Consider the following 14,349-nt stretch of genomic DNA (forward strand, 5'->3'; position numbering starts at 1 on the left):
CAATGATGGCTTGAAAGATGGAAATGTTGGTTGAGAATTTTCTGGACAAAAGAATGAGTTGTCTTAAAGCAGAGAGCTCAATGATTTGAACCATGTCTAGATCTAGACCTTCTTAACTGGATTGGCCAAATACACTCTTCAATTTCTTAGCCTAAAATATTTCTAAAACTTGACTATTAAATGGATGTCAATTGTTTTAATTGAGGAAATGCAATTCTACAGCACCTTTGATATTATATGCTCAAGTGAATCACATTATGATATACACAAGCATTTTAAATGTCTCATTAGGTGAGTAAGTTTGGCCAAGATTTCAGCTTGAACCAAATCATACTTGGGGGGGGGGGTCCATCACATACTCTATAGGGATTCTTTTGAATTTCACATCTCTATACATCTAACAGCCTCAGATTTCTTTGTTCTATGATGCACTTTGGTATTTCGTCAAAAGGACACCTCCATAATGTAACAGACTCAAGTCCTATTAGGTTTCCTATAAATGAGATGTCACCTAAATACCACCCATCAAGAAATAAGCGGCAAAGATTACTAGTGATGTGCACTAACTAAATTTAACCATTTTGTAGAATGGGCAATTTGGTAGACAAAAATGCTTTACTTGCAAAAATTACAACTTTGGGATCCCCATACCTTTGAAAAAAATCATTTACTACTTTCACATCATGTTTTGTTTTTGAAAGCATATAGAGGGACACGTGAAGAAACTCAAGTTTAGGGCAATCCAATTTATGGAGAAATTTATCAACTTCATCAAACCATAAATATCTTATTATCACATCCTCTTTTAACTGTCCCAAAATCAACCTTTTTTCTTTTTTTTGGGCCATTAATAGATCTACATCATGAACTAAGTCATGCATTTTGATATGTTTATCAACATGTAGCAGCTGACAAGAATTGATTAGCCTTTCTCTTCCCCCCGCTTTTACTAATTAAGTGATTTGTGGCCCTTTCAGATGAATGAACTTCTCCAACCAAACCTAGACCTACACCAATGAGTGTTCATTCATAAATTAAAATCTTACAAGGGTGATTTGTCTTTCTCATCGCAACATTTATCTCCTACACATCTACAAGTTTCCATCAAATTATTAATTTTTTAAAATTAAATTACGTCCTTTCATTCAAGGCGTTAACCCTGTCACCAGTGCTTTCCTTGCTTTTACTAGTAACTTTATAACAAAAAGAATCTTAAAATTTGAAGTATAAAGAAAATGCTTGCAAGAAATAGTATATAAAGGTTTAGCCAAAAAAGGTCTATGAAGTTTGCCACATGTTTTACGTCCCTGGGTGGTTCTACAATTGATGATTCTATGACAAAGAAAATACTCAAGATAGTCACACTAGTGCCTGTAACCAGAGGCAAAAAAGATGATAAAGAGCAAATACACACTTTAAATCAATGCAGTTGAATCCGAAATGTATTCCACATGTAGTTATATCACAATTCATTGTTAAATAGTCCAATGATTATTGAAATCCTCTTGGACTTAAATGGTATTACAAAAAACAATACTAAGAGAGATTTTCTTGGGCCATGGCTAGCTCAAACTGGCTACACATGACTGACCATTTATGATCAATCTGAAACACTCTTGTCGAGCATTTGTTTGATCTTCCACCATCTCCAAACTTTCCTTTCTCATGACCTCAATCTCTTTCATAAATTCTATATTTTCTGCAATACATTTCCTTTTCTGCTCTTGTAGACGCGACAGCTCAACCTCATAATCTGTTATTTCTTTATCCAACCAAGTGATATGTTCCTTCAACCTAGCTTTCTTTGCTCGAGCTTCAACCATTGACTTCTGGGTCTTAGATATTCTAGAAACAAGAGCAATGGCAGCCTCTTTCCTTTGAGTTAGTTCTTCTTTGATTCTTTTATCTCTTTCTTCGAGCACTACAAATTCATTGGCAGTAGCAAATGCTTGCTTGAAACAAGATATGATACTAGGAAAATCTTTGTGCATAGACTTTATTAAAGCCTTCACACCATGGGAAAGAGCTATATCTTCCAAAGAAAGACGAGACAAAAAATTGAGAGCAGTTTGCAGGCGAAGACTATTGGCTTCTGAGGCTGCTATGTCCCTAAGAGGCATCTTCAAGTAGTCTTTCAAGTCAACAAGTGCCTTTGCAACAAGCTCATCTTTATCTGCAGCAACTGTACGAATGGCTGAGAATGGTGATTCCCTACCATAATGATCCTCCATAGATTGAAGAAAACTAATGAGATCATCATCTTTGTAGTCTTGAAGATTTTTTAGAGGGATCAACTTGCCATCTTTATCAATATCCAACTCCCTTGGGTTGAACTTGATTTCACTTTGAATCTAATGATAAAAGTATGTTTGAAAAACAATGCATATCAGTCCTAAGCTTGAAAAATAATTTCCATCATGCTGGGAATAAAACCTAAATTTACAAGTTTTTTTCTCAACCCAACTGACTCATTATATCTATGTATTTTTTAACATCCTGTAAAGCAATAAAACCTGTAAGTTTAAGCCAATTGGTACTTGAATTAGTTAATAGAGAGTTGAATTTCTTATGTTTTCCCCTAGAATATTTTCCTTTTGACACTATGCATAACAAAAATGTGAGAATGAGTTGCTATCTATTGCTTCGATTTAATGAGGAATTATTTTAATTGTAATTTCAATTTCTATATTTATTTGTTTTTGGTCCGCTGAACTTGATTGACTGGTTGATATCTCTTTCACCTATTCCTTATAAAGTGAAGATGTAGTCAAAATCAGATAGGTTCATCAATGTTGAGGTACTCATTTGCGAATCCCATATTCAAACAAGCGTATTTAAGACACTTACAGTCTCATTTAGTGATTTATATTGAGAAATATCTACAGGATTACTTGTTGATTGCTTACTAATCAATTCGAGATGCAATGATGAAGTTGGCACTAATTCAGATATCTTTAAACTAGGACTTACTTCAGTGATACTCAAAGACACCATATCCAGAAAAGGCATGGTTAAATGATTTCAACGGCAAAAGAAGACAATTAAATGCAACGTATAAGATGGTGAGATGATGAAGTTGACCTTGGCTAAGCTTGCTGGTTCTAAATGAGCTACTGTAGTGAATATTTGAACATTCCTCGATGTAGTACCCTCTTCAACTCTTCCTTGAACACTCTGTACAACAATAAAAGATCTATGTAATCTCGAGCCAATAGTGGGTGAACCAATTAATTGTGCTTCTATTACCTTTTCCTTTGATATGTTTTGCTCTCGAGTAGTTTGAACTTTTGACTCTTTCTTATTCTGTATGCCAAGGAGATAATAAATTGCAGCAAATGATAGTTTTTTCCAATACTTTTCATTGAAGAGTAACAATACATAATTTAAAGTATATGTTCAATGGCTAACATTTCATTGACCAGCTCTTCATATAAAATCAATAAATATAGTTTGACTCACAAGAGATTTCTCTTTAAGGCATTGATCACTTACAGTTTCATGAGAAAAAGCAAAAGAATTAGCTATAAATAGCAAAAGAATCATGCTAATATGCACTTATCACCTAAAGTTTTGTTGGTCCATTATATAACCTCCTATGAGTGGACCATTAATAGAATTCGAGAGGTTACTGCTTTTGGGACAACATGTATTCTCTACATTTTCCAATCATAATATAGGATACACAGCAGTATATTTTCCAAGTCTATTTTAATTATTTATAGGTTCTATCACAATAATAATACTAGAAAGCTTACATGACAATGTATTTTAGGTAGATAAGCAGTTAATAAGTCTGAGAGCAAGCTAGTTAATTTTGAATGAGTTGATAAGATACCATTCTATACATCTACAGGTGTAGAACTTTCTAAACTTCGCTTAATATCTTGCAGCAAAACACATTGTAAATATCTACTCTATGGTATAGAAATCTAAGTTGCATAAGCAGGCCACTATGAGATTGACAAAGATACTAAAAACTTACATGCTGAAGTGCTATAGATAGAGTAGAGGAGCCAATGAGTGAGCTAGTTGCTTCTGAATGAGCTGATGAAGCAACTATCTTAACATTCTCTGATTCAATGCTTCCTTGAACATTCTAAAAAAAGATGGATAACAGATAGATAACATCAAATTAGATAGTACTATCTCTTGTCCTTAATATGAGAGGTACATAACTAATTTAGGGAGATTAAGAAAATTAATTAAGTTGGTTATTTGTAATAAATGTGTTGACTTTTCTAAATTACCCTATGTAATCATGTATCTTAGGATTATCCCTTGGTAGAAGCCCCTTATAATTAATAGGGATATTTTGGAGAAAACATCATGAATTTGAAAGACAAAGTGGATTGAGATATTATATTTAAAATCAAATCTAACCTTCAACTAGCTCTTATATTTTAGACCGAAAGGAATAATTTAACAACATGGCAGAGATATAATTACCATTTCCTCTGCTATGTTCAGCTCCAGGGACTTTTCATCTCTTGACTCTTCAACATTCTGCAGATCAGGGAAAAAGAAATAAATTGTAGTCCATAGAATTATGTCCATAATGAGGTGTATTAAGCTTAAGCAACACCAAAAACAGATAATAGTGTATGAAAGCTACACTGAAACCATATTTTCTCAAGGACTGTTTTTCAGAAAATCATGTTTTAACCACCCCAAACATGCTAAAAGTATTCAAATAAATAGAAAGCGATTCAATTATAAATATAAATATATATATATATATATATATATAAACCTTTGCTGATTTTGGTGAGGCAATAGGTGTCAAGTTCTGCTTATTGTTCTGAGCATGTGAAGAAGAAAGAGATTCCATTTGTCTGCTACATTTTTCATTGGATTCAATAATATCTTCCAACACAAACTTTAACTCCCAACGGTCATCCCAATAAGCTGTATCGTTAAAAACCAACAAATTATACAAATAAGCATTTGTATGATGATAATTGCATATATATGGCATAATATGAATCCTGAATATTTTGTGTGCCTTTGTCTTCAATTTAGTTTCGTATTTTAGAAGGATATTGATTACAACAAATTTGCCTTGTATGGAGATATATTGTATGTGGATGTACTAAATAGTTTAACCCTAAAATGAATAATTTTCACAATGAATATATATATAGTAGGCAGAATCAACATAGAAATATTAAGGACATAAGTGTTAAGTATTTTATGAGACAAAAGGAAGTGAAGCCTCCATCACTGTCATAAATTCATCATCCAAAATGGGCTGGTGCTTGGATTTGTCGATTTCACCCAAGAAACTTGAGCTACTTGGTTAGGATTGGTACGAGCCTATATGCTCTTTATTTTTCTTTTTTTTTTAATTCAAATATGGGGCTCAACTTTGCGTACCTGCTTTCTCATTATCTAATATTTGTTGCAACTGCCGAGGAGTAATAGTGGAAGTGATATTGAGTCTCGGGCATTGTTGCACTAAAAGGTACCTCACAGTTCGCAAGTCAATCCATTGACCTCCTGTGTTGAGTTTAGGCAGTTGCCACAATATTACATATTCCAAATTTGGAATTAGATTCTCCTTTCTGATCTCTCTTGTCTCTCCTTCCTCATCTCTAAATATTTTCTCTACTTCTGATGCTCCATGTATGAATAAGATCCTTATTTTGGGAAGCACATGGCTTGTAGAGATAGGAATTACATGTTTCAACTTATGGCAATGTCTGATGAAGATTGCACTTAGATTTGGGAAGACAAGTGGATGAGGATTTGATGGACTTAGACTTTCATCTTCAATTATTTCCTCCAATTCTTCACACTTCCTGATGTCGAGTTCCCTCAATTGTTGCAAGCATCTTGAGACAGATGTAGGAAAGATAACTTTCAAATTTCTACATTCTTGTATTATTAACTTGCCAAGATTTTGAAGGAGTAAAAAGTCTTTGGGACCCTTCCATATATGGCTCAACTTTGGTAGCTCATGCAATCGAAGGTAGTGCAAACTTGAGGTCACTCGTTGTTCAATATTAGAAAGCCCTTCGCCATCAAAAATAACTTCTATTTTAGTGTTTTGCACAATAAGTGATTGCAAAGTTTCCAGCGGAGTCACCATTGCCTTATATAGTTCCTACAAAGTGGTAAAGAAATTATATGAAATGACAAAATATTTAGAGAATTGTGCAATATTTGGATATTTTTACATTTTGCAATGGTGTAAAGCAATATGAATAGAGAAAAGACAACATAAGTGTAGATACTCCCAAACTTCAATATATGTTGCCATAACCCTTTTGCCATCTACTTTATAATGTTCAAATAACAACCGATTGAGGATATTACAGGTGGAAGATTGCCCACACAAAGTATCATATATAAGCTGTTATTTGTTCTTTGTATTATTTAATGGTCAATGAGCTTGAATCAATGAATGCCCCTATTAAAAAAAATTTAAATCACAATAAACATGTGTCGTACAAAAACTAGATCATGTAAATATTGCTAACAATATTAAAGTTCTCAACAAGTATAGAGAATGGATGGTACCTCTGATGTTTCATAATCCTTTTGTCTCAGCCCAGAGATAACAAGCCAGTAATTGATGGACCTGAGGTCTAACTGTGGACATCCTCCCAAGTTTAAGCTTTTCAAAGATGGCCAGGTTGGATGATAATTTCCTTGACAAATGCTAATGATATTTGGCAAGTTGTTGAGAGATAGGTAGCTTAAAGCACAAAACTCTATCAGTTGAAAATTTTCTGGACTTGGTTCTTTGTGAATGGATTGGACAAACACACTTGTCAATTTATTAGCTCTCCTTATATCCAAAACCTCCAAGTGTGTAAGGCTTTGAGCAAAAGTGTTAGGCATTAAGTATTCTAGCCGAGTGCACTGATAGATGATTAGTGTCTTTAATTTTGGGAATGTCATTTGATATTCACTATCTGCTACAACTATTTCAGTCCCTTCATCAGCTACTATATTCTGAAGTGAATGACAACCACATATATCCAGGACCTCCAAGTTTGCAAAAAGGCCCGAAGGAGGTTGACCATGACATAAAGTTTTCAAACAATTCATCTCTTTGATAGTTAGGTGAGTCAATCTAGAGATAATTCCAAGTTGACCCAAATGATTTCCAATGTCTATCACACATTCTATTTTGTCACAAAAACAAAGTGAAAGTTGAGTCAAAGAATGCATACCTCCTCCTATTGTTTTAAATACATCAGGGATTATATTCTTACAGCTTTCATGAATTCCCCCTAAAGAAAGAACTTCTGCTCTTTGCATGAGATCCTTAATTGTCGCATTTGAGATGCAAGTCTCAAATTCTTCAACGTATAAACTTCTTGTAATAGGAAGTTTTTGCCGATAAAAATCCCCAGAATTTTCCCCCAAATCTATACAGTAACTCTCCAATGCTGGTGCAATATTAATTTCATCAAAGAATTTTGCACATTTTTTCGCCTGGTCCTCCCAATCTTTTCCATAATTTTCACAGAAGTACAATTCTTTCAATTGCCCACATCTTCCAATGACTTTATAAGGATTCATTAGAATATGGCATCTCTCTATATCCAATAATCTCAAGTTCTTCTGTTCTATAATGCATTTGGATAATTCAAAGAAATAACAACAGCATAACTTGAGAGACTCTAGTCTTTCTAGACTTCGTAAAAAAGAGATGTCAGCTAATAGCCATTGATTTAGGTACAAGCATCGTAGATTGCTTACCACAGAGAGTAACTTTGACCATTGTAGAACTGATTGTTTTTCAAAATTATTTTCATTTTCAAGAACTAAAACTTTAAGCTTCTTCATACCTTCAAAAAAATCATTGGCTACAACTATAGGGGTCTGAGACTTCACAGAGATGAGAAGAAACTCAAGTTCAGGACACTCTAGCTTATGTGAAAGTTTATCCATTTTATTGACCCATAAGTATCTCAGCATATCCCTTGTAATCATATCCTCTTGAAATGCATTTGGACTCCATTTACGTCCCGGGACCAACTTAATCTGTTTCTTTACCATCCACAAGGCTACATCACGCACCAAGTCATGCATTTTAATAGAAGGCTTTCCACTAACTTGAAGCAACAAACAACAATCTATAAGCTTTGTTTTTGCTTTAATCAATTGGTTTCTGGCCCTTTCATATGAGTGAGATTCAACTAGACCTAGCCCAATTCCATATAGGACTAATTGATCAACTATAATTTCATAATCTTGTGGAAATACAGCACAAAACAAGAAGAGTGATTTGGCCACTTCATCCTTCAAATTATCATAGCTTAACCGAAGGCACGCATAAATGTTTCTTAGATTGTCTTCAATTTCCACCCAACTCGAATCTCTCAATGTTTCCAATGCTTCAACCCACTCAATTTGAGTTTTTCCCTTCAAAGCGTTCGCCAAAGCAACAATTGCAATAGGTAAACCATCGCATTGTTTTGTAATTTCTTTTCCCAAACCCTTCAATGTACTAGAGTTGTCCTCAAAGCTCCCAGCATGTTTTTGAAAGAGAGTCCATGCTTCATTCTCATCTAAACCCTTTAAGGAAATAGTTTGTTTGCAATTCATCAATCTGCATACATCAAATTTTCGTGTTGTTATAAGAACAGTGCACCCAGATTGATTTTCAACATCAAGAATCCCTATGGATTTGAAATCAAGCATTTCCCATACATCATCCAAAATTATCAAAAATCTCTTTCCACTTCTCAATCTCATGAACACTCGTCTAGCCCTCTCTGACTCCTCTTCCTCTTTTAATTCCAAACTTAGTTGGCCTGCAATCTGCCCTTGAATTTTCTTAACATCAATGACATTAGAGACAACAACAAAGACAACTTTGTCAAAAAATTGCTCGGCTTCTTGGCCCACTTGCTTCACCAACATCGTTTTCCCACATCCCCCCATACCATGCAATCCAATCATGCGAACTTGATCATCTTTTAGTGCCTCCAAAAGTTCATTGTATGCCCTCTGTCTACTGTCGAAGTGGAGGAAACCTTGTGAAGCAAAATAGTTCATGCCTATGAGGGTAGCGAGTCGAGAGAACTGCGCGAATTGAACTTCACTGTGCCTCCTAATCTCTTTGCTTTTCTCTTCGAGCTGCCTGGCAAAATTATAATGCCTAATAAAGTTACCACAATGCAAAAGACAAGGTGTCTTATTTCTTTTCATTGCATTTTCTTCCAACTCCACGACTCTTGCTATCAAATAGTCTGCCTTGTACAACCACTTATCAACATCACGGACAATCTTCTCAGTTTTCTTGGCTGATTCTTTAGCAAGATCGGTAACACTTTCAATTTTTGATTGCAGGTTCTCTTTTTCCCTTTCAAGCTCTTTAACGTACGTACTGGAGCAAAATAAATAACGAGCTTGACTTACTGCTGCATCCACTAGCTTTTTCACTATTTCAGACACAATAGAGACACCAACTTCCGCCATTTTGAGCGAATAAACCCAATGAAGGTTTAGTATCTGAAATGAAACATTTTTCAGTTCATTAACATCATTCCTATGTGTGTTTGAAAGAGAAGAAATCGCAATTCATGTAAATATATTATGACTTAAAAAGTTAATTTCATCACAATATTTTAAAATCTTGTCAGGTCGCTGGAATTTAGAAAGAAAAAAGAGTGCATACCGTTCAATCTCCAGCTAGATAACTTGAGATGCTCATAATCTTCTCGGAAATTTGATCTTCTTGTAACCCATAAACATAAACACTACTTTTAGTTCTTCTTCTTTTCCTTTCTTGTTTGGCAACGGCAATGAGTAATGCCTCATCACAATTTCAATTTCTAACATTGACATTTCAGGGGTACCCGCTCTCCCAGCTCTAGTCCACATCAAACTCTACGTTTACTTGCTGTGAAAATTACAGTTTCAGATTCAAGATGAAATTGATATTGATATTAATAAATAAATAAAACCTTTGGATAATTGGAAAATGCGGTGGACATTTTTGCCTGTAAGATTTTTTAGAATCATATTTTTTAATTTGTTCCATTTCATATTACGAACAAACCATGATTTTGTTTGAATCTTCCGAAGATGAAGATGAAAAAGAATCTAGTAATAAGACTAGTCTTTGTTTTTGTCTTTTTTTGTTTTTTTGGTTGGACCGTGAAAACTAGTTCATTTTCCCTCTATTAATAATGCAGATGGTGGGGTTGCGACTGGTCATAGCCTTTCGCTCTTTCGTCCATTATCCCTTATTTTCCTTTTAGTCTATTGGAATTTTGATGAAATTATATAAAGACCTTGATAGTATATTTTGATTCAAGTACTGAGTTTATAAATTTATTTCACGCATATATGCAAGATAAAATTGCAAAAATGTCGTTTCACTTAAAAGAATTAAATACAAAAAAGTTCCTTGAAATCATTAAATTATTCTGCAGTCCAAAGAAAGCAATTTCATTTATTTAATTACCAAATTGTCCTTCTGTTTTTTAAGTATGCATTGACAATTGAAAGTGCAATCATTAACAATTTAAGGTGTAATGCTTAATAACTATTGCAGTAGGTATTAACAATTTATGCATTATATTTTTGTGATGTGCTAAGAAAATATATTGTTGATACCTACTACGATAGTTGTTAATCGTTACACCTTAAATTGTTAACAACTGCTCTTTCAGTTCTCAATGTATATTTTAAAAAAAAAGACAATTTGATAATTAAACAAATGAAATCTCTTTCCTTAAAACTTCAGAATAATTTAATAATTTCAATTGATCTTTTTATACTTAATTTTCTTAAGTATGACCTTATTGCAATTTCCCTATATGTAACTTAAATAATTAGTTCATTTTATTAGCTCACTCCACTCACTTCCATCCATTTTTTCACAAGTGTTCGCGAATGATCTTGATATGAACACACCTCAAAAGAAGCAAAAGAACAGAGAAAAATTGAAATGCAGAATCAGATATTGAAGCTAAACTGAAATTTCATACCGAAATGCCTATAACAGCTATATATATATATATACATGCATATATATATTGACGTATAAATATGTGAGGTAAGATTCCGGAGTTACAGGCAATATAATACGATTCTGGTCCAGAGAATAACAGTTACATAAAACTTAGAAGAGGTAGAAGAAGGCCACAGAAAAAGGCAGAGAAGGATTAGGCAACAACTTTTTCTATGACCCTACTCAATCCATAACTTCTCTACATATCCTCTCAAGCCTCTGTTCCTTCCTTCCCCTTCTGGCTCAAAACTTCTTAGTCAATCATATGCAAAATTTGGTCCATTACAATATCATTATAGATTGAAGAAATGATGGATTATAAGGATCAAATCATAGGATTCAATTTTTATAGAAATTTCTTTTTTGGAAACATACAAACATTTCTTGCATAACCATCAATTACCAAATGAGCTTCTAAACATGGAATATTATGCAATCCAAATATTTAACTTGAGAAATTTATTTCAAGTAGATAGCTTATTAAATAAGCTATTAACTGGATTACAGAACACATGTTCCATAAGTTGCCGTACCACAAATAAATAGTCCAACGATTATATAAAGGCATCTCAAACTTCATTTGAATTTTCTAAGTAAGCAAAAGAAGCTTTAAGAGATAACAATTCAGTATCACAATCTATTATCTCGTAGCCAAGCTATGAAAAGAAGCAGGATTGGTGATAGCAATCTCACAGTGCAGACAGCAAGGGTCCCAGGCCAGCACTACCCCTGAGATTTTTTTTAAAAAAATGTAAATCCAAATAAATTAGAAAATAGAATAAAGTACGAATCCTAATTCAAAGAACAACGAAGAATATAATCTCAAGTCCTTCTGTTCTATAATGCATTTTGATAATTCATAGAAAAAAAGACCACCCCAATTTCAGAGACTTGAGTCTTTCTAGGCATCGTAGAATATTGTTTACTACAGGAAGTAACTTCGACCACTACAGAATTGATTGTTTACCAGAACTTCTTTCATTTTCAAGAACCAAAACTTTAAGCTTCATCGTATCTTCAAAAAAAATCATTGGTTACATCTATCGGGGCCTCAAACTTTGTTGACATGAAAAGAAAATCAAGTTACCCATTTTATTGATCCATAAATATCTCACTGTTTCCCTCATTTTCATTTTGACTCCTCATAAATTTCTAGAAAACACTGAGAGCTTTAATCAATTTCTCCAATATTAGTGGGTTAATTGAATGATCCATAGAAAAGATCAAGAATCATAATATATACAAGATCATACCTAAATGGATATACAGTAAAAGGGTCATAGACGAAGAAAGGCAACAACAAAACCAGACCACATACTAACCTACGTATGGAGCTTAATTTCGATCTTCTCCAAACGAAGCCACAAAATTAAACCTCAGTACACCCAGAAGCCAGAAAGTGGCAGTGATTTCTCTCTCACACACACTTTCAGTACACAGACTTGACTAAGGGAGACCTTATTCTTACCAAGTCTCTCTTTTCCACTCAAGGGTCTTCAAAGTGATGCTTTTATTAATTTAATACAAACAGGTCCAAACACGTATTATAAAATATGAAGAGAATGGATAAAACCTGTCGTAATACATTTTGGCTTGTTTCAGAGGATGTGATATGATATAAAACCCTGCAACCATATATCGCTATTTGAAAGAATCTTCTCTTTATCAGTAGGGCCCTAGGATCGATGTAATTATAGTCATCACCAAACTACAATTTGTTTAACGTCTTAATTCATTGTTATTATCTTCTTCTTCTTTTTCATGGTACTTATTTGTTTTTTTCCTAAGAACATTTGCATAATTTCTTCTTCGGATGGAACGAGAAAATAGTAGTAACCTCCCTCTCTCTCTCTCACTCTTCCAGTATAGAGACTTGAATAATTGAGACCTTATTCATACCAAGTTTCTCTTTTTCATTTAATCGTCTTCAAAGTCATGTTTTATTAATATAATGCAATTTTAAAGCGAGTTGTTGAAACGATATGATGATATTTTGTCAAAAGAACAAATTAAAGAAATCACACATCGCACAATGTATTACTGAGGTCCTGTTTGCTACGGGGGAAATGAGGGGAGGAGAGGGGGGGAAAAAATTTTAATGAGCTCTATTTAAAAAATTGAAAAACTGGGGTTTTGAAATTTTAACAAAGAGAAAAAGTAATATAATAGAATAATAAAAATTAATTAAAAACTTTTAACCCCATTGTTTTAATTTTTTAAATTGAGCTCATTGAAATTTTTTCTCTCCTCCCTTCCTCTCATTTTTCTTCATACCAAACAGACTATAAGAGAGTGTTTAAAGCCTCTCTTAAAAAATTTTAACGTCTTCCAAAGGATAATATATATATAATCCTCCGGTCCTTAATATAAAACTCATTTAACTAATTTAATTAGATTAAAAAAGTTAGATAAGTTAGTTCATTATAAGAAATGTGACACTTTTTTTTTTAAAATACTATAATCATCTTTGTTAATACCTCCTCTTCCTCTTCTACTTGATTATGGTTGACTGAGTATCTATAGGGGTAATTTAGAGAAAATTAATAAATATGGTAAATGGATCTTATATTTAGGACCAAAACTAACTCAACAATTGAGTCTTATATTAAGGGCCAGAGGAGTAATATAAAACCCAGCAGTAACATACGGCCACCTGAAAGAATCTTTATTATAAGCAGGGCCCTAACAGTGCAGAGTGATTACCAAATTACATTTTTTATAATATTATCTTTCCATAATTTTCCTTAAAAGTCACTGCTATTATATATCTTTTCTGAGCTTTTTATATTTAGTTTTAGAATTAATATAATTTTTAGTACTTTAAAATTGTCTTTATTTTAGTTTTGGTCTCTCAAATTTCCTTTCATTTAAAATATTTGTCTTTGTAATCTAATAAAAATTTGTACCATTTTATCTCTTGAGGGACTAAACCCAATGATTTGGAACTTGAAGAACCAAAATTAAAATTAGGACAAACTTAAAGGATCAAAAATTATATAAACCTTTAGTTTTATACGAGTGGTGTTTCCCGCCTTTTTCCTTCCCTCATTATCAATTCCTCATGGCCCACTCACTACTTCCCCTTGTCCACCATTGCATTAATCTATAGCTTCTTTAATTTGTTTTTTCTTGGCCTTTTTTGTTAATGCTCTGAAACAACTACGAGCATTATTTTTCCAAAATCAACAGTATATATGTACTCTTTCTTATCCCCTTGTAGGGCCAATTTTTTTTATCCAGAAAAAGAAAAGGAATCAACGGTGTGTTAATTCAGCACCATAATCATCCTCCATATATTGAAGTAAACTGATGAGATCAACATCTTTCAAGTCTTGGATATTTAAAATCACAGTTGCCTTCATGTCTTCATCAGT

At 33.3% G+C, this 14,349-nt stretch overlaps 1 protein-coding gene across 1 annotated transcript; it reads right to left on the bottom strand.

Annotated features, from left to right (window-relative positions):
• Positions 1–1,562: 1,562 nt before the first annotated feature.
• On the bottom strand, positions 1,563–9,742 carry LOC114746019 (probable disease resistance protein At4g27220). The gene is made up of 9 exons (XM_028934196.1): positions 9,635–9,742; positions 6,520–9,468; positions 5,374–6,103; positions 4,751–4,905; positions 4,447–4,503; positions 3,983–4,096; positions 3,247–3,303; positions 3,082–3,174; positions 1,563–2,351 (listed from the first exon to the last, which is right to left on the bottom strand). Exons 2-9 carry the CDS (start codon positions 9,433–9,435, stop codon positions 1,563–1,565), a joined length of 4,911 nt encoding a protein of 1,636 aa, XP_028790029.1. The 5' UTR covers positions 9,436–9,468; positions 9,635–9,742.
• Positions 9,743–14,349: the final 4,607 nt, after the last annotated feature.

This window comes from Neltuma alba, unplaced genomic scaffold (genome assembly GCF_004799145.2).
Source record: "Neltuma alba isolate B1F8T4 unplaced genomic scaffold, ASM479914v2 tig00004866_pilon, whole genome shotgun sequence".
Taxonomy (NCBI): Eukaryota; Viridiplantae; Streptophyta; class Magnoliopsida; order Fabales; family Fabaceae; genus Neltuma; species Neltuma alba.